Source organism: Ictidomys tridecemlineatus, chromosome X, assembly GCF_052094955.1.
Source record: "Ictidomys tridecemlineatus isolate mIctTri1 chromosome X, mIctTri1.hap1, whole genome shotgun sequence".
Taxonomy (NCBI): domain Eukaryota; kingdom Metazoa; phylum Chordata; class Mammalia; order Rodentia; family Sciuridae; genus Ictidomys; species Ictidomys tridecemlineatus.
In genome coordinates, this window is record NC_135493.1 from 86,715,450 (window position 1) to 86,737,687 (window position 22,238).

General features: G+C 35.4%; 1 protein-coding gene across 2 annotated transcripts in view; it reads left to right on the forward strand.

Annotated features, from left to right (window-relative positions):
- Ccnb3 (cyclin B3) overlaps positions 1-22,238 on the forward strand; it is a 74,502-nt gene that overhangs the window by 1,999 nt on the left and 50,265 nt on the right. The window contains exons 1-3 of one of the 2 annotated variants that reach the window (XM_040280770.2): positions 14,881-14,953; positions 19,361-19,472; positions 21,837-21,920. In XM_040280770.2, the coding sequence (XP_040136704.2) occupies positions 19,377-19,472; positions 21,837-21,920 (180 nt within the window). In that variant the 5' untranslated portion in view covers positions 14,881-14,953; positions 19,361-19,376. Of the gene's footprint in view, positions 1-14,880; positions 14,954-19,360; positions 19,473-21,836; positions 21,921-22,238 lie in introns of those variants that run through there. The other variant, XM_078034870.1, reaches the window with a different exon arrangement.

Sequence of the window (22,238 nt, forward strand, 5' to 3'; positions counted from 1 at the left end):
TGGCCTGAATTACTGTAATAACTTCCTAACTGGATCTACTCTTTCCTTGCCACTCTACAACAATCATATAAAAAAATTTGTTGGTACCAGTGACTGAACCTAGGGATGCTTTACCACTGAGCAACATACTTAGCTCTTTTTATTTTTTATTCTGAGATGGGGTCTTGCTAAGTTGCTTAGGGTCTGGCTAAGTTGCTGGGGCTGGCCTGGAACTTGCAATCCTTGTGCCTCAGCTTCCAGAGTCACCTGGATTACAGGTGAGTACCACAGTGCCTGCCTCTTTTTTTTCTCTTTAATGAGCTGATATATTTTATTAGCTACTGCTAGTTCTATAATCTATAATTACTTCATTGAAATATAATTAACATATGCTATAATATGCCCATTTAATGAATACAATTCAATGATTTTTAGTGTATTTAGAATTGTGCAACCTGGTGTTTGTGATAAACCATAAGGCAAAATGAGCTAGTCTTAAGATCCAAATCCAAGTTCCTAGATGCTAGCCAAGGGCCAAATTTGCAGGCAGAATTTTCAAATGATAGTATTTTGAAGTCTGATAAATTAAGTCTTTTCTGCACAGATTTTGGTAGGGATTCGGTTGATTCTGTAAATCAATCCGAGGAGTATTGCTTTCTTAATATGATATAATCTGATGAATGTGGCATGTCTGTCCATTTATTTAGGTCTTTAATTTCTCTCAGTGATGGTTTGTGCTTTCCAGTGTACACATGCTGTACTACTATTTGTCGAATTTGTTTGTAAGGATTTTATTCTGGTTGATGCCATTGTAAATGGAATTGTTTTCTTAATTTCATTTTCAGATTGTTCCTGACCAGTGCATAGAGATTCAATTGATTTTTGTTATTGATCTTATGTTCTGCACCTTGAGTTGTTTCTTAGGTCTAATGGTTTTCTTTTCGTGTGTGCATATTCCTTAGAATATATATGTGTATATACACATATATTTTCTCTATATATATTCTCTATACATTATATATATATATATATACATATATATATATAAATCTGTTTGTTAGTAGATAACTAAGGTTTTCGCTCCTGTATTCATGAGGGATATTTGTCTGTAGTATATATGGTTTTGATACCAAAATAAGAAGGTTCTCATTAATGATTTGGTGTGATCCCTCCTGTTCTGTTTTTTTTTTTTTTTTTTTGGAAGAGATAGGTGTAGAATTGGTGTTATTTGTTCTTTACGTGTTTGTTTAATTTGAAAGTACAGTCATTTAGGCCTGGGGATTATTTGGGGGGGGGGTTAAAACTAAATTTTAATTTTCTTTAAAACTTTGAGGCTATTCAAATTATCTATTTCCTATTGAATGTGTAGTGACAGTTTGTGTTTTCCAAGGAATTGGTCTGTTTCATTTGCCAAATTTCTGAGTCTATAAGGTATGTAAGTATCTATTATTCTTTGGATGTCAATAGAGTCTATAGTGATATCCAATTTCATTTCTTTTTAAAATAGTTTTATAGAGGTCTAATTGATATACAAACAACTACTCATATTTAATATGCCCATTTTTGGTGCTGAGAATAGAGCCCTGGGGTACTTAACTACTTTCTATAATCTATAATCTATAATAACTACATCTTCAGCCACGCCACCCCCACCCCCATTATTCTTGAGAGAGGGTCTTGCTAAGTTGCTTAGGGCCTCTGTAATTTGCTGAGGCTGGCTTTGAAATTATGATCCTTCTGCTTCAGCTTCTGGAGTCCCTGGGATTACAAGACTGTGCCACTGTCCCTGACTAATATGCACAATTTAATGAATTTGGGCATGTGTAAATTTCCATGATACCATCACCACAATCAAGGTCATAGATGTAATCCAACACTTCCCAAAGTTTCCTTGTGTCCTTTTTTTAAAATAATTTTTTTAGTTGTAGTTGGACACAATATTTTTATTTATTTTTATATGGTGCTGAGGATCGAACCCAGTGCTTCACACATGTGAAGCAGGTGCTCTACAAATGAGCTACAGCCCCAGCCCTCCTTGTGTCCTTTTGTTTCTGCTATTGTTGTTTTTTGGCAAGAACACTTAACATGATATCTAGTTTCTTGAATGTTGAAGCACACAATACCATACTATTAACTAGAGGTACTATGTTGCACAGCAAATCTCTCTAACTTAATCTTCTTTCTTTCTTTCTTTCTTTCTTTCTTTCTTTCTTTCTTTCTTTCTTTCTTTCTTTCTTTCTTTCTTTCTTTCTTTCTTTCTTTCTTTCTTTCTGTACCAGGAATTGAACCCAGGGGTACTCACCCGCTGAGCCATGTCCCCAGACCATTTTTATATTTTTATTTTGAGACAGGGTCTCACTAAGTTGCTTTGGGCCTTGCTAAATTGCTGAAGCTGGCTTTGAACTTGCAATACTCCTGCCTATGCCTCCTGAGTCTCTAGGATTACAGGCATGTGCCACCATGCCTGGCATCTGTGCCATTTTGGGGGAGGGAGGTACTGGGAATTGAACTCAGGGACACATGACCCACTGAGCCACATTTTCAGACCTATTTTTGTATTTCATTTAGAGGCAGGTATTACCATCTATCTTAGCTGGCAACCTAATGCTGGGTTCACAAAATCTGACTATTCCAATAACTTGAGAAAACAGCAAAGAAAGCACGCAAACACACAGAAGTAATTTTTCAAAATCTGGGGATGGCTCTGTGAACTTAGGGGTCCTGGAAAGAGACAGAGTCACTGGAATTCTTTATTTTTATATAGGGGACATACAAGAGGAGGTTCCATGGAACATTCTATCCCCAAAGTCTAACTCAACCCCACTGGGGAACGCTTACTCCTGGAGCTACGAGTGGAGGTAAAGTCCAAGTTATTGTGGGGTGCAATAATTAATTGTTCAGTATCTCTTGCTCAGGACTAAAGGGCATGTATTTCCAGAGTGGCTCCCAATATATTCCCCCTTCATTCTTTGAAAAAGTAGATGATGAGTCGTTATCTCGAGTTCCTGAATTCTTGTTCTGAAGGCACGCCCCCCCCCATGATTACAATTCAAGAGAGGATTAATAGTAAAAAGAACAGTCCAATAATATATCATGCAGAATGTTTTAGTGTGTTTCCAGGATTAAAACCATTTAACTCTCGAAGTATTTGATCAGCTAAAGAGGTAGAATCCGAAAAATCAATCTTACTTTTTTGTATATCTTGAATATGATGATATTACTCCAAAAGATCTGACCTGTTATTATTGTTCTGCCAAATACCTAATAAATGGTTTCTAACTTTCTCTCAATCCCATTGGGAAGCATTATATTTGACATCAGTAACACACACATATTTATAATCGGCATGACATTTGAGCCTTTTCTTGAACTTTAAAGCAGAAAACTCATTACCAATATTTATGACAGTAGCTTCTAAAGCATTTAGCTTAGTTTCAATACTTTCATCAATATTGATCTGATTATGAAGAGCTTTGGAAATGTTCTGAGCCAAATTATTAATAAAATCTCAAATTTTGAGGTATGGCCACTGAAGCTGTGACCATGGGAGCAATAAATGAAACTAAGCCAGCCACTCAGAGTATTCCGAGTCTAAGAGCTCACTTAGGTCTAGACAGATGGGCATGTATTTGTTGTAAGACTTGAAAACCAGCATCAGCATATAATGGCTCTGAGATATTAGCTAGCAATAAGACAAAAGAGAGTTGGTGAAGTATCAGTGTTCCCTTCCCTCTATTATATCTGGTGATACAATTAGTTACATTAAGTTTATTATAGGCTACAGATATTTATCATCTTTTCTTTTGACCTTAACATCTCTAGTAATTAAAACATAAGGGGATTGAACACAGGCTCACAGGCCATAACAAGAACCTTCCTTACAATTTCTGCCTACTAAGTAAAGGCTTGTCAGTAAAATGTAAAAATTCTGAGGTTACAATCAAACACCAAACATCTTTCTGGATGCCCACCTTCGCTGAAGGTCAAGATGTTACTAATAAATCCTCCAGGGGTCACAGCAGCACTCTTGCATAATTGATTTTTTAAAAATTTTTGGTTGTTCAAAATATTAACATAATTGATTTTTATCAATTCTAGGAGACCAGTCTAAAATATACCCACTATTTCTAGATACCTTATGTTATACTGGCAACACAATTGCACAATCCATCCACTCAGGAAAGGTGCCAATTTCTGTTGTAGAATGATTAGGGCAATAATACATTGGCGGATATTTTATGTAAATATTGGGCCTGTATAAGAAAATTCTATTTCAGCAATCTTTCTATTTTGACAATTTTCCAGATATATAGTCTTAATTTCTAAGGACACGCATGATTGGCTGGTTTAGGTTTCTCATATGCTGTCTTTTCTCAAAAGATACCCCCAGTCAGCCTGCTTACCATAGGATCAACATATAGATATAACTGACCATTATAGTCAGTACAATTAATCTAGTTTCATTGGTGGACTTTCCAGTCCACACTGAAAGGCACATTAAAGTTGGACCTGAGAGACGGGTTCACAGAATTCTCTTCATAAATTTTACTTACCTGACAAGCTCATGAAGCTACATGGCTGTAAACTCTGCAGCTGGAAATTTACCTTCCTGTGCCAGGTTTTTCAGTCATTTTCACAATGAAAGGTGTAAACTCTCCTTTGAAATCTGATTTAATTTACTTAATCATGTTCAGCAGTAGTAAGACTCTCAATATTACAATTGAAGAAAATTTTTGAAATATTTGTAAGATCTAGTGTGTGCATATAGGGTCCTGTTTTTACCTTTTCTCTTTTTAATAAATTGAATAAAAGGCTGGCATAAGTCATAATATCATTAGTTTTAAGTTATAGATAATAGTACACATTTAAATAATAAGAAAGGATCTATTATCTTTAACTGGTCATAAAACTTGGCAAAGTCACTTAAAGGGACTATGGCAAATAGAAATTTAGTCTTTATTAATTATATGACTTGATTTTGACTTTAATATAATTACCAAAATGGAAAATATAATAAATTGTATAGAAAATTTGTACTTTGAAATTAGCTTCAGATTAATTTAAATAATTATCTTAATTTGAGATGAGGCTAGAGAAAGAGTTTTTAAATTAGCAGTGGTGGTCTTTACTAGGGGCATGAGAAAAATATAGACATCTATCCAAAATAGGAAGTACACATGTTAAATAAGCCTAGAGAAGATAGGCTTTGTTGTTTTATTTTAACCATTACCAAGGAATGAAATAGAAGAATGAAGAGTATTTTATTTACCAATCTATGAAAAACTGTTATTATTGTTATCACACTTAGTGTTGACCTAAGTATGGGGAGTTAGTATCAAATATTAATGGGTAAGAACAAGTCTACAACAGTATGGTTTGAGGCAATTATCTAATTTAGAATTTTATATGACATTGAGCTACCAATGACATTTTGAGGGATCTATGTCAAAACAATATTTGCATATAAAGAAACAGTTGTTTGAATATCCTTAATAACTTTATTTAATGTAGCAAAATTTGCTCTATTAATTATGTTTAATTTATGACTTCACCAATTTTAAAGACATCAAAGTGTGATGTAGGCATTGTCTTATTTTTAGTTAAGGCAGAGAATGGGCCTGTCACATTTCAAGCTTTCCATTGGGACAAACTACTGGCTGTTGAACTGATTGCCATAAGCTGTCTGTCCAATATTTCAGGGGCAATCATTTTCAGAGCTGTACTTCTCAGTGATAAACTGTTAACAAGGGCTCGAGATAAGGCCCTGTTTCAAAGTTTAAAGCTTCTAAAGCTTTTTTATAGCTTAAAAGATAAATAAATAAATAAGAGGAGTATTTTTACCCAGGCAGCTTATTTTTCTTGGGGCTAGGATTGCATTTTAATCTATGTCTGAATGTTTTTATTTCTTCTAGTTGATCTGTGTACAAATTGTGGGGTAACAGTTAAATTTGGCTAGGATCATGTCAATTTCTGTAATCCTTTGAAATTGGGTGGCCCTCTATAAATGTAGGGTGCTATGTACTGTCTTTTAGAGTCTCTCCATGAAAACAGTAGGAATTTTGAAAAGGCTTACTAAAATTATTTTTTTTATATTTAGTTTATTTGTTGGGTATTAATCTGTTTCGTGGTCCAGACAGATTATCAGGTTCGTCCCTATATTGTGCTATGGGACAATTGTTAAGATAAATATCCCCCAAACTGTTTTTTGGGTGGTCTTTCACCTTAAAATTTAGCTGAGTACTAGTATAATATCTTTTTTAGTGAGGTCAGACATTTGACATAAATTTTGAAACACTACAATACATGTATTTGGGCCTTTTAAAAAAATCTCTCTGAATTTGTTTTAGTCTATATCAAGTCTGAGAAGTTCATGTTGATCTTACTTTCCAGTAGGCAATTTTTAAAGGCCTTGTCTCATGAGTGATTGAGGCCAGATTTAACAATAAATGAAAATAAGATAACCTTTTATTAATCCTTGTAATTTCCCAGTATATAGACTAAGCTGATTCATCTTGATGTTGTATGTAAATGGACAATTTAAAAGAAACCTTTAATCTCTTCCTGAGAGAAGGTCTCAAAATATCCCTGTACTTTATAATAGTGTCCTTTAAATAGATGTCTCTTAATTGTCTTTAAAAATTATAATTAAGTTTACTTCCCAGAGTAGGAAGTGACATACAAGTCTTACAATAGGTTCAGTCAGAGAATCTCAAATGATATAAACAAATTTCCAATAAAGTTTTTAACTTTATGGTTTAACACTAACATATGGAAGAATTAGCAGTAATTATTGAAATCAATTAAATCTTATTCTTAAAATGGAAGTTTCAAAATTGGAACAATTATTGTTTAATCAAGGATGTGTGAATTGGATTCACTAAAAATTGGTCCTTGTCTTAAACAGTAAGAATTACTAGGTAATCAATGACCTTATTTAATTAAAATAACTCAACATTTCAATGTTTTTTTATCATGTCAAAATATGGACAAAATCTTGGTTCATATCAGTATAATAAAATAGGGAGGAAAGATCTGAAACATTTAAAAACTGATCACTTATATATTTGTAGTCAATCCAGCTACATATAAGTCTGACTTTTAATTAGTTTGGACTTTTATCTCACTATCTAGATAATCATATAAAAATTCCTTTATTAAGGGAAATCTTTTTTTACCATAAAAGTCTTAAACATATAATGATTCTTTTCTTTTACCAAAAGATGATTTCGTTTTTCCTCTTATGATTCTCCGAAGTGTGTTTCTTTTCTGTTGAAGCATCTTCTTTTCCTTCTATAATTCTTTCTGGGCTATATTTGGAATAATTCCTGTAAATCTCAGAATCCAAATAATTATTATCTTTTAATAAGAGATACTTTGAATGAAATACCTTTTGGATATCTCTGTTTATAAAATTTTATCTCTATTTTATAGTAAATTAATTTATCTTAAATGCCTACTCCTGGAGCTACACCTCTTGGTAGAAATTTGTCAGATTTTGATCTTTTGAAAGTAACTGCCTTTTTAGAGGGGGGATACAGGGGATTGAATTCAGGGGCACTCAACTACTGAGCCACATCCCCAGCCCTATTTTGCATTTTGTTTAGAGACAGGGTCTCACTGACTTGCTTATCGCTTGCTCTCCATTGCTGTCAAAGTAACAGCTTTTTATATCATTGGTTTTCATTATTAGTTTTTCTGTTTTCAATTTTATTGATTTCTGCTTTTTGCTTTATTATTTTCTACATCATGCTTGCATGGTTTTATTTTGTTCTTGGTTTTATAGTCTGAGGTGGAAGCTTAGAGTATTGACTTTTAGATTTTTCCTCTTTTCCAATATAAATGTGCTGTAAATTTCCCTTTCTGCACTACTTTAGCTGTTTCACACAAATTTTGATACATTGCATTTTTCTTCATTCAGTGTAATTTTTTATTTGCATTAACACTTAATTTTTTATTCATGAGGTGGTATTGTTTAGTTTCTATTTTTTTTTTGGAGATTTTCCTGTTATTTTTAAAAATTTATTTCTAGTTTGAGTCTATTATGGTCAGTTATGACTTCAGGTTTCTTTTTTTTTTTTTTTTTTTTGGTACTGGGGATTGAACCCAGGGGCACTTAACTACCAAGTCACATCCACAATTTTTTTTTGAATTTTAAAATTTGTTCTAATTAGTTATACACGATAGTACAATGTTCCCCAGCCATTTTTATTTATTTATTTTTTATATTGAAACAGGGTCTCTAAGTTGCCAAGGCTGACTTTGAACTTTCAATCCTGGTCTCAGCCTATAGAGCTGCTGGGATTACAGGTATGTGCCACCATGCCCAGCTAATTTCAGTTCTTTTATTTTTGCTGAGGTTTGTTTTATGACTGAGAGTATGATCTAACTTGGTAAGTGTCCCATGGGTGCTTGAAAGGAATGTGCATTCTTCTCTTATTAGGAGGGGTGCTTGTAAATGTGATTTAGATTGTTTGTTGTTGATTCTTCTATATCCTTGCTGAATTTTTTTTTTTTTTTGATACTGGGGATTGAACTCAGGGGAACTCAACCAACTGAAGCACATCTTCAGCCCTATTTTGTATTTTATTTAGAGACAGGGTCTCACTGAGTTGCTTAGTGCCTCCCAATTGCTAAGGCTGCCTTTGAACTCATGATTCTCCTGTCAGCCTCCCAGGCCACTGGGATTACAGGCATGTGCTACCATGCCCAGCTGATTTTTTAATCTAGTTGTTTCAGCAGTTATTGAAATAGGGAAATTAAAATCTCTATAAAAATGGATTTGTCTATTTCTTCTTTCAGTCCTATTAGTGTTTACATATTTTACTGTTGTTTGGTACATACATATTTAGGATTGCTATATCTTCTTGGTGGATTAGCACTTTTTATCATTATATAATGTTCCTCTCTATCCCTTATAGTTTATTTTTCTCTGAAATTCATTCATCAGACATTAGTATAGGTACTCTTGCTTTTTAAAATTAGTGTATGTATAAAATATATTTCCACATATTAATTTTTAACCTACTTAATATATTTGTAGTGGGTTTCTTGGTGGTGGTGTATTGTTGGGATGTGCTTTTTAAATCCAATTTCCCAATCTTTGTCTTTTAATTGCTCTGATGATTCACTGTTATTTTTGATATGTTATGGTTTAGGCCTGCCATTTTGTTATTTCTTCTGTTTTTCATTTTTATGTTTCCCCTTTCATGCCTTCCGATTACTTTAACTTTTTTTTTTGGTACTGGAGATGGAATCCAAGGGCACTGTACCACTGTACCACTGTACCACTGAGTCCTTTTTATTTTTTATGTTTTTGAGACAAGGTGTAACTAAATTGCTTAGGGCCTTGCTAAGTTGCTGAGGCTGCCCTTGAGTTTGCCATCCTCCTGCCTCAGCCTCCTGAGTTGCTGATATTGCAGGTGTGAACCACCATGCAAAACTTGCTTGAGTATTTTTCAGAATTCAATTCTGATGTATCTAAAGTTCTTTTTTTTGATTGTCTGTCTTTGTAAAATGATTTCAGTGGTTGTTTTACATATATTTAATATATAAATTTTATGTATATTATGTGTAGCTTATAATATTCTACTTGAGTTGACATTTTCCCACTTTGAGAGGGGGTATAGAAATCTTTGCTACATTTACATCTCTTTGCTCTTCTCTACTTATATTATTGTTATAAATTTATCTTCTGTGTACATTGGAAATCACATCAGACAATATTTGATTTTTTGCCATACCTTTTAAACATAATGGAGAATACTCAGGATCAGAAGGCAAGTCTATTGTATTTTTTCACACTTTTGTTCATTCCACTATCCTTCCTGGTATTTCAAGTTTCCTCACTATTATCATCTTTTTCTTTCATTTTGTGAACTTTCTATTCTTTTAGGTTAGGTTTGCTGGTGACAAATTCTTAGTTTTCCTTCATCTGGGAATTTCTTGTTTTCCCCATCATTCCTGAAGGATATTATCCCTTGATATAGATTTCTAAGTTGACAGCACTTTTGTTTTATTTCTTAGAAATTATGTATCACTTCCTTTTTTCAACTTGATTTCTGATGAGAGGTTTATTGTCATTCAAATTTTTTTATTCCCATTAGGAAGGAGTAAAAATTCCTCTCTTGCTACTTTCAAGGTTTTTATTTTTCCTTTGTTGATAATTTTCAGATGTTTTATTATGATGTGTTTTGTGTGAATTTCTTTAGTTTTATCCTGTTTATGGTTTCATTTAACTTAATAGGTTTGTCTCTTCCAAATTTGGGAAAGTTTAAATCTTATTTCTTGGAATAAGTATTTTTAGAAAAGATTACCAAAATTGGAATCTCTTGATAAAAGGCTACAAACATTTAATATTCATTAGGTAGTTTCTAACAACTCTCCCAAGGTTTATGGCAGATTTTATTCCCATTAACAGTGAACAAAAGTGTTATCTGTTTATCCACCCCCTCACCAACAGAAGTTATTAATCTATGAAACCATTTTCAATGTTATTAAACCAAAAACAATTAATTGCTGCATTTCTTCTCTAATTAATTGTTAATTTTCATGCCAACTATTTTTTTTTTTGGTACTAGGGATTGAACACAGAGGCACTTAACCATGAAGCCACATCCTCAGCCTTTTTATTTTTTATTTTGAGACGGGGTCTTGCTAAGTAACTTAGGGCCTGGCTAAGTTGCTGAGGCTGGTCTCAAACTTGAGATCCTTCTGCCTCAGCCTCGTGAGTCACTGGGATTACAGGCACACACCACCACATTGGCTCATGCCACTTCTTTTTTTCTTTTTTCTTTTCTTTCTTTCTTTCTTTCTTTCTTTTTTTACTATTTTTAATTGTAGATGGTCATAATAACTTTATTTATTATGTAGTGCTGCATATCAAACCCAGTGTCTCATATGTACTTAGGCAAGTGGTCTACCACTAAGGCACAACCCCAGCCCTCATACCAATTCTTTTGATGGGTAGTTAGTTCATCTTTTTCTTATTGAACATAGAGTTCTCATTGTACATTTTGAAAATTATTCTTTTGTCATTTATATTGCTAATGTATTTTCCAGTTTCTTGTTAGATTTTTAAACATTTTTTTAACCAAACAGAAATTTTAAATTTTTAATATACTGAAATCTTCATTCTATAAATTTAGAAAGGGCTTTCCCTTGAGATTATACAAATATAATTAATTAATTAATTTTTGGTACTTGGGATTGAATCCAGGAGTGTTCTACCAGTGAGCTACATCTCCACTACTTTTTTATTTTTAAATTCCAGGCAGGGTCTTGCTGAGTTACTGAGGCTGAACTTGATCTTGCTGTTCTCCTGCATTAGCCTCCCAAGTGGCTGGGATTATAGATGTGTGCTACTTTGCCTGGCATTATTTTATATTTTGTCTAGTATTTCCAAGGTTTCATTTTCCCATTTAAGTTTTGTATCCATCTGGAATATATTTTCATATCAAAGTGAAATAGATAATAATAGATTTTATCTTTATTTTTATTTATTTATTTATTTTTTATTATGTTGAGGATTGAACCCAGGGCCTCATGCACTCGGGGCAGGTGCTCTATCACTGAGCTACAACTCCAGCCCTAATCGATTTTTTAAAAAAATCAGATTTTGGTATAGGGATATATGGAAGAAGAGAAAGGGAAGTTTATAAGAATGTTGTATACCTGGAAAGAGGGAGATACTGGAAAATGGTGGAGTCAGGTGGCTGTCTCCTCTTTTCTCAATGTTCTTTTTGGATGCTACATAAAGGAAAGGTTAAGGCAACTGGAGGTGCGAAGGCTGAGGGAAAAATAAATTTAAAAAAGTTGTGGGAAATCACCAGTTTTACTCAGTAACATTTTTGTTTTTATAAAAAGCTAGGAAGTAATAGGAAAAATGAAATTACTTTTTTGGGTGATTTTTGTATTGCTTTTGGTTGCTGGATGGACCTTTCCCTCTCTTGACTAGAGAAGAAGACTTATAGTGAATTTATATTAAATTTGCTTTGCCTTTATAGTGCATCCCATTGGAACACTGGTCCACAGTTATGAGGCACATATTTACTTAGTTTACAAAATTTTCCAAGTATATATTAAGGATGAAGGTATAGGGGTCATGGTTATTATGTGTTTGGTCTCTGGAATAAGACAGCTTGTTTTTAAATCCTAAACGGATCACTTACTGGCTGTGTGATCTTGGGCAAGTTACTAAACTTTTCTGTGCTTCATGTTCTTCATCTACAAAATAGGGATATTAATACCTCATAGAATTGCTCAGTGTATTAGAATAGTGTTAAGCATATAATTAGCAACTCGTTAGTGCTAATCATTGGCACAATACATATGGTCTGTGCCATTTGGACTTTGCATTCTTGAGTGAGGAGATAGGTTTAAAAATCATAAATAAAAGTAATGATTACTCTAAAATAGTTAAGGGACTGAGATAGAGTATCACAACACAGTGGGAGGAGAATCTTCTTTTAGATAACATGGTCAGGGAAGGCATCTCTGAAGAGGGAATGTTTAAAGCTGAGAGTTGAACCTTGAGAAAAAGCTAGTGGTTTTAAAAATGGAGGGGCTGGGGTTGTAGCTCAGTGGTAGAGTGCTCGTCTAGCATGTGTGAGGCCCTGGGTTCAATCCTAAGCACCACATAAAAATAAAGAAATAAAATGAAGATATCGTGTCCAGTTACAACTAAAAAATAAATGTTAAAAAATTCAAAAAAATAAAATAAAATAATAAATGGAGAGAAAATATTCCAGGCAGGAGGAACATCATATGCAAAGAGCCCAAGGAGAGGGAGTTTGGTATACTCAAAACTTTGAAAGAAGACCATTATAACCAAAGTGGAGTGAAATGAGAAAGGAAGTGTTATGAGCTGAGGTTCATGTAGTAGGGAGGAACCTTGTAGACCAGGAGAAGGAGTTTGGGTTTTACATTACATACAGAAGTAAAGGAGGGACATGGAACTATTTTTCTTTTTCTCAAAAGTTGCTCTTGTTATTATGTTGCTTTTGTATTAGAGAAACACAGAGAGCAGACTCAGTGGCAATGGAGATGGAAAGAAATAGATGGGGATAAGATATATTTTGAGGTAGAATCAACTGGACTTGGTGAAGGATTTATGAATAGGAGTGTAAGGGGATGGAAACAAGTTTGAGTTGAAGTCAATAGGTTCTTTTTTTTTGCTTTTCTTATATTATTTAATATAGTCTTCATTTTTATTTTTTAAAATTTTTCTCTTTTTTAAATTTTTAATTTTTTATTAGTGTTTTATGGTTATACACAGTAGCTGGTTCATTTCAAGAAACTCATACATGCATGGAAATTTATTTCAGTTGCTGATCCCCTCTTTCCCTGCTGCCCTCCCCTTCCTTCTCCTTCCTCTACTACATTTCCTTTCGCTTATCTATTAATTTTTATTTGAATGGTTCTTTATGACTGAGTAGCAGTTTTTGATGTGGTATCAATTTTTGAAATATGGACGTTGGGGGAAGGATTAAGTTTGGGGAGAGGATTGATAATTAAGAATTCTAATGTGAACATGTGGTATTTGAAATTTCTCTTACATGTCCAAGTGGAGATATGGAATAGTCATTGGATTTGTGAGCCTGAAGTTTAGGGACAACTTTTAGATGCTGTTTTAAGTCATGGATCTCAATGAGATAACCCAGGAGATTTAAAAAAGAAGAGGGCCTGAGATGCTATGAATATCTTTAATGTGGAGGCTATAAGAGACTAAAAAGAGAATGGGCTAATAATAAAGTTAGGAATGTAGTTCAGTGTGATAGAGTGCCTGCTACATATGCAGGAAATCCTAGATTTTATCCCTGGCATCTACACTTTCTTTTTGCCTCCACAGAGGAAGGGCAGCATTATAAATTCTGCAAGTCTTTTGTCAGTGAAAGGAAAGGGAGGAACCAGGAGACAGATGAGGGAGAAATGAAAGAGGAGACTAGGCAGAGATTCACACAAGAGCTTATTTGTCAGAGCTCACAAATAAAAGTCATCTTTCCATAGATGGAGAGAGGCCCCGAAATGTTCTGTCAGCTTCTGTGGGGTAGGAGTAGGGGTTGTAGCTGTGGCGCTATGGGATAGGCTCTGGGGGTGCTAGCTCAAATGTTAAATCAATACTCTATAGTCTGTTCCTCATATAATCTTCTAGTTCCTGGCACAGAGTAGGTGCTCATTAAATATTTTTTTAAACAACTAAATTAATGTATAAATTAAAAAAAAAAGAATATCTGGGTTATAGTAGCTGCCCTGCCACAATGCAGCTTTGTGATATCGGGCAGTTAACAAGCTACAATTTTGTCATATGTAAATTGGCAATTTAAAAAGTACCTATCTTTTCTGAACAGAATTTAAAGCAATGAAATGTTTACAGCAATTACCACAGAGCTACTCCTGAATTAATCTTAACTTCATTAGCTCCCTGCACTTGGAGTGTCCGTTTATAAAATAGGGGCAACAACTTCTGACCTGCTTCTTTTACAAGGCCATTTCTGAAGCCTGCAGGAGTTAATGTTTGACTCTGTAAGGGGTTATTAATATTCATGTTTTAGTTTGTTTGAAACGACACCATCTGGCTGCTCTCCCTTCGTCTTCCTCCGAGAGGATTATTTAAATGTAAACGTGTCTTTGGTGAAATCCATTACTCCCCGCCGGCAAGCCTAGCTGGACTGACTAATTACACTGGAAACCACACCCCAACAAGAAGTCCTTTAGTTCCGGAGTTCCATTGAAAAATTCTCGGCCCCCACCCCTCCACCGGTTCCTTGCTAGTGGGAGGGAGCATCTTAGCTGTGTACGCAGATTGGCCCCCTGCTGGCCAATCACAACTGCGCTTCCTCCTTGGGCTACAGTTTTCAAAATCTATGGGCCAATTGGAAAGAGCACAGGCCAGGCTGAGATGGACTTGTGCCGGTAAGACACGGACCTCTGTATATTTCCCTCGCCTCTCCTGTTCTGTCCTCAGTCGCGGTGTGAGGTAGGCACCTGTGGGATTGTACTGCCAGCTGGAGTGTCTGACTTTGTCTCCTGACTCCTGCCGGTGGATCCTTGGGCGTCACTCCACCCCCTTGTTACATGTGCTGGGATATGCAGCGTCCCAGCAACAAAAAGTCTCCTCCCATCACTCAGCAGTCTGAAAAACTACTACAAGGTTGGGCAAGGAGTGTGGACAAGGGGGTAAGATGACAAAGCAAGGGAGTCTGGTCCCAGCTTTTAGATGGAGTGACCAGTATACATGACTGAACCAGAGTACTTTTTACAAAACATCTTTCACAAGTGAAAGTGTGCAGGATCAATTTCATTTCACAAGTGCTTGTGGGATCAGATGCATTTTTAACTTGGAGAAGATTACTTTAAGGATGTCTTTTAAACTACATGTTGAAGGACATGAAGAGAGGATAGAAACATGCTCTCTCTGTTATACCTTTTATTTCCACTGGCTCTTTTCTATTCTGTCTCCAACACACTTAAGTTCTGGCTTGCCTGCCCACCCCCTGCCCCTTCCACTAAGGTCCATTTAGAATTCTAGAACGTCTGAGGTGGACTCTTAAACCATTACCTCTTAAACTTTAAATAGTATGCAGATCACCTGGGCATATCGTTAATTTGGGATTTGGAAGGTTTACCTTGGGGCCTGAGGTTTTAAATTTTAAATTGCTGACAGGTTCCCAGGTGATGCTAATGTTGCACATCCATTGACCACACTTTGAATATGGAAGAAGCTCTGGTCCCATTGCCTGATTTTATTAGGTGAGGAAATTGAGGCCCATGTTGCCCAGTGCCACCCAGCTAGAACTAGACCCTATGCATCCTTCCTAGCCCAGTGCTCTTTTCAGATGACTTTTTTTTTTAAACTGGGGAGGGGTTGCCTAACCACGGAGCCATATCCCCAGCCCTTTTTATTTTGTGACAGGTTCTTGCTAAGTTGCTGAGGCTGGCTTTGAACTTGTGATCCTCCTGCCTCAGCCTCAAAGTTGCTGGGATTATAGGTGTGCACCTCTGCACTTGGCCTTTCAGCTGTTTTCATTGAAACCTTGCTGTGTTCTCTCTCCAATGCCTTGCTGTATGTAACCTGCCTTTACATGTAAAATGAAGCTGCTACCCCTTCCTTGAGACTATTTTGCTCAACTTCACTGCTGCCTTGCGTAGGTTTCAGCACCAGCCCTAGGATGCCCAACACTGTCTCTAACAATTATCAGTGTGTATATAGGGGAGATGGAAAGTCTGAAAAGGGGAAAGGATTCTAATTTTCTTGACCAAGTAAAGCTCAGGATTTTGTTTGTGGTGGAATGAAAAGTGTCCTTTTATTAAAGAATATTTTTGATGGTGTTAGTCCTCCCCTCCTCCTCTCTTTACCCCTAATGGCAGGGAAGTTAGTTTATAGGTCATTGTATTTATCTTCAAGTTATTAGAGTTCAGGACAATGAATGTAGCATTTGACCATTATCTGAATATCCTTATTTTCTCTGAGGTTCAGTCTGTAATATCAGCTGAGGTTTTTCTAGCCTGTTGATTCCAGATTTATTCTTTCCCCTGGAAAGATAAAGGTTTCAGAGCATGAGTTTTTGGTCATCCATAAAAAAATGTATAAGGCATGAATAATAATCGTGGTTTTCATAAAGTGTAGTTAAGCGTGGGTGCACCCAATTTTGCTTTATTGTTGCTTGGCTGAGTTTTGAGGGATGAGATGGAAAATAGATTTGGATCCAAGGCAATAGGAGAGTAAGATGCTCTATTTATTGCATACCTACCATGTGTGCTTTGTAATACAGATTTATATTTGATCTGTATGCCTCCTCTTTAAGTGGTATTATAGTTGTCTTGCAAATGAGGAATCAGAGATGTTAAGTTAGCTGATGTAGAAGTTATATTGCTCAGACTCCAAAACCTGTGCCAGTTTTACTTCCCATCACTACAGCCTTTAGCTTTTTTGGAATGTTTTTAATGTGATCTGAGAGACTTCATGGTATTTTACAAAGAGCCCTAGAAGGAGCTGAATAATTTATACTTCTTAATAGTTTGTCTTGAGTAATAAGCCATGTAACTTATCTGGGGCTATAAAGTGGAGAGTTGTACCTCCTCTGCTTAATCTCATTGTTTTGTTATGTTTAACTGAAATAAAATGTCAAGGCATACTTGTGTTGGCCTTTCCTCACCTACAAAATATTTAATATTCTCCATCCAAAGCAAAACCCAAATCAGCCTTCATCCTTTCTTAGGTTTCCTCCCAAGCTATAGTCTTAACTGCTTCCTTTCTTTTTTTAATTTTTTAAAAAATATTTTTAACTACATGACAGCAATGGAATGCATTGCAATTCTTATTACACATATAGGACATAATTTTTCATATCTCTGTATATAAAGTATGTTCACACCAATTTATGCCTTTATACATGTACTTATACATGTACTTTTTTTGCGTTTCAATTCTTAATACACATATATACCACAAGTTTTCTATCTCTGTATATAAAGTATGTTGACACCCAATTCAAGTCTTCATACATGTACTTTATATAAAGATGTCCATCACATTCCACCATCCTTGCTAATCCCTTACCCTCTCCCTTCCCCTCCCACCCCTCTTCCCTATCTAGAATTCATCTATTCCTCCCATGCTCTCCCTCCCTACCCCACTATGAGTTAACCTCCTTGTATCAGAGAAAACATTTGGCATTTGTGTTTTTTTGGGGGGGGGATTGGCTGACTTCACTTATTAACTGCTTCCTTTCTTAACTAGCTTGGCCCTCACCTAGCATATCAATTTCATTCTAACCAGGCCCCAAAATATTCTTTCTTTTCCTATATCTTTGAGGTACCGAGGATTGAGTTCAGGTCTTGCACATATTGGGCAGGTGTTCTTCCACTGAGCTATATCCCCAAATCCCCCTCCCCCAACATACTCTTTATATTCAGTACTCTGAAACAAGTGAGATGTCCCTGAACTCGGCATCTTCAACAGCTCTGCTGGGCTTGAGCTTTCTTTGCCTGGAAGTCTACTTGGGAACCTCTTTGTCATTTAAGTCCAGATCAACTATTATCTCCTCCGTGAAGCCTTCCCCATCTCCTGACTTTCCATTACCTATTTATAGTACTGTCTTAGTTCAGGCCGCCATGACAAAATGCACAGACTGAACAGCTTCAACAATAAACATATCAACTAATCATCTCCTACAGGTCCCATCTAATACCATCAAATGGGGGGTGGTTAGAATATCCATATGAATTTTTTGGAGGGGGCAGACAAACATTCAGTCCATAAGAAGTATCTACCTTTATTAAATCATTTGCTACATTTTTATGCTAATGTTAAGAGTTGTGCATGTAAATATCTCAAGAGTAAATTGCACAATTTATTTCTGTTTGCATCTCTTTCCTAAAGCTACTGTTACATAGTGGTAAGTTTGTCGCATTGCCTTGGGGGATCTTTCTTAGGGAAGTTTATTTTTTGTTAAATGAACTTGGAAATTGAATGTGGGTGGAATTGCAAGGACATTTGTATCTAAGCAGAAATAGTCTCTTGTATATCCAATCAATGATTGCTTTTAATAATAATGTATTTACTTGTTACACACACACACACACACACACACACACATACACATACACGCACTCTCTTTAAATATTGAGGACTCACAAACTAAAAGAAGCTTTAAGGAGATAAAGTGGGGTCTTATACTGAGATGGGAAAAGGACTCTCCTCTGGGTTGTAATGACTGTTAAATTCTTATGAGAAATGATTTTCAATCATTTCACTTCTTCTGCTATCTCATCTTTTGATTTTTTTTCCTACTAGGTGTCTAGGATTGGATAAGAGTTTCTTCTGATTAAATGCAGCCTCTGAATACTGTCTGGCCTGTCATGCATAATGTGTGTGGACATCGGCTTGTCTTTTCTATTAACTATTGTGGCCAGGACCCCATGCCTTATTAAAGAACATTAAATCTATCTGATTGTCTCCAGACCATATGAACTACTTTGGACTTGATTGTTTTCAACACAAAACTCTCATATAATTTGTTCCCAGTATTTATAAGCCTGTATGATGGGCTAAGTCTTAGGCTGAGTGCCTCCAGAGGATGGGAGACATTATGCTGGGCTTTTTATATAGAGTATCTCATTTAATTTGAACAGCTTTTTAGAGGTAGATATGCTTATTTTCATTTTATAGATGAGGTCACTGAAACTCAGAGAGTTTTAAGTAGCTTGCCCAAGCTTAATTGTGATCAAAACAAGATTTAATCCCAGATCTAACCAACTTCAAAGTATGTTTTCTCCTCACGATGCTATAGAGAGACTGAGTTTTTTTTTTTTTAAGAGTTTCCAGAGAATTCTGTGATGTTTCTGGTGAATGGTGATTTAAAGAATCCCTTTCTGATTACAGCCCTGTCTTGTACAAGATGCCACTGCCACTACTACGACAAAGCTGCAAACCTGAAACAAAGAAATTTCAGTCTGGCAAAATTGTGCCCTGTGATCATGACCTCTCCAACAAGGTTAGAACAAGTCATTTTTTTTTCTCACATAGTCTTTGTATTAGCTCAGTACTATTTTCACCCCAAATCTTTTAGAATATGTCTGATTAATCTGAGAAAGTGGTGAGGGTTGGAAGCCCTTAAAAGTTGGATAATACCAGCAAGTTAGAACTTGGGGAGAAAGTTCTTTCTCATAAATATATGATTCACATGAAGTCCTCACTCCACAATTTTCAAAACCAAACAATATTCATTTCTCATTAGTGAAGTTGGCTATACTCTTTCTCTGAGAAGTTCTAAGCAACTTTCCAGGAGGCTGTACATCCTGGAAAGAGTATGAAGATTATATCAGCAAATGTGTTACCATGCTTTTTATAGAAACAGGTTGAGCATCACATTTGAAGAATGTGGGTACAGTTTAACTCTGATGTTTTGACCTTTAAGATAGTCTGACATTGTTATTCTGATCCTGATATGTTCTATGTTCATCATCACATATATTTTAATCAGAATTATATTGACACTGATGAACTGTCATCAAGAGAATATTTCCTAGAGCAAACATAATTAGACCAATTTAATTTTCTTGATTGATTTTCTCTCAGTGCAGATAAACATTTGCTAATCATTTTCACTTTTCTTATTAAAATGATTTTCACAGAGGGTTTAGTTTTATTTCATGTAAATTTATCAGGAAAGATTTGTTATATTGTCAAGATTTTGTCTATATCCATTTTTCTTATAGGATATCTGCCATTTTAAGTTTTCTTTTGTGACAGTTATTTCTCCAAACCAAACTTTCTTGGAGCACATTTTTGCAAATCTAAGTTCTATTAGGTTCAGTTTCTACTGTTGTACTGATTATTTCTACCAGTAATATTAAGTAGGAATTGGATAATAGCCTGACATTTTATTTCTCATCTAATTTGTGAGAAAATGATATTTGGTTTTTTGGCTAATAATTTCTACTAAGATTATTTATCATGAATAAGATGAAAGATTAATACTTTACTTATTTCTCAGCTTAATCAGTTAGAAAACAGAAGTAATTTTTCTTAGATCTTCAAGGAATGTTACATTGTGCTGGAATAGTTTGTTGTATCATGAATCCAATTCTTTAAATTTATGATCACTTACTGATGGTTACTGGCATACCTGGAGAACAGAGCAAATGAGTCAGATCCTGGTGTTCTGTTTCACATTGTAAGAACTGTCTCATATAGGTAGAAGGTAGGGTTGTTCTCAGAGTTTCATAAAGGAAATCTGAGACCTAGGAGACATTAACTAAACAAAAGCTGTTAAGGAATAGAAGAGCCCTGCAGTATGGCTTGCCCTGACTTCTTGCATAGATACCTAGGAAGAAAACCCCCTCTGCTCTAGAATATTCACTCTTCTTCTTCTCCCTTATATTCACTAACAATTATTAAAGATTAATCTGATTAACCAAACTCTTCTTAAAATTATAAATCTTTCCATGTGAGGTTTATAATCATATTGGACAATATACTTTTTTGTGGTGCTGGAGATTGAACCCCATGTGAGGCAAACACTCTACCAACTGAGCTATATCCCTAGCCCCAACAGCATATTTTTATAGGACTGGGGATGTGGCTCAGTGGTAAAGTGCCCCTGAATTCAATTCCTGATACCCCCCTGAATACTATTTATGTTCATTTATAGTTTATACAAATATTTTTGATGGTGCTGGGGATTGAACATCTGCACGCTAGGAAAACACACTACCATTGAGCTACACCCCCAGCCCTTTATACAATCTTAAAAAAAACTGTATTCTCTTTTTTTGATCCTTAAGTACTTAGTCAAGTAGGTTATCATTCTAATTTTACTGATAAGAAAATTGAGGCTCAGAGATTAAGTGATTTGTCTATGGTCAGCAATTAGTAAAGAGCTGATTCTGAATCAGGATTTAGGTATGTACACTATTATCCTTATTAGAAATGTCTCAGATCAGTTACTTTAACGTAAATATTTGTTAGATTATTGAACTAAGTTACCAGGAAGCCCCAATATTAAAGCAATGACTAGGAGTGGTGCTGGTTAATCTTGGATAGGATATCCATAATTATGAGAAGAGTGAGAGGAAAAATGAGCTTCATCAAGCTATTTCCCCATTCTGAGAGTTACTCTGAAGGTTACCTTGTCTCTTCACAGTCTTGTCCCCATCATCAGTGACAGTTACCTTCTGGGATTCTACTAGCATCTCTGAGGACTGAAATATTCTTTTGCTGTAGTTTATTCAGCTTATCATATGTATCCCTAGTTACTTAGAAATTCTGGAGTTTTTCTAAGCCTTGAAGATGACCCAAAGTCCCTGAAGAGACTGTTCACAATTGGATATATCATTTACCTCTTCTTTTTCAAAAGGGGGAGAATCACCAAGCAAAAATATCTCCAGTTTCACCTCAGGGGATGGTCAAAAAGAGATCAGCTTTTGAAGATCTTACCAATGTGAGTATACTAGTTCAATTCTTTGCTGTGATTTTTGCACAAGCCTTATATAACCTCTTCCTTGAAGGATCTTTCCAGTTACTAGACACTGACCCTCTTTGGAATGGTAAGAGCGAGTTTTATTTGGAATCAATGACCTAATTTCACAAACTGCAGGGGCTCTTCCACTGACACAAACCATTTGGGTCAATTGGTAGGATTCTCTGGGAGTGGCAGATAGTGTGATTAGCAGATATAAAATTGTGGATCACTATGAGAACAATGGGATATTGTGTTTTCCTCAGGTCCAGAGGTGGCTCAGCTGTCTTCCTAGGCTCT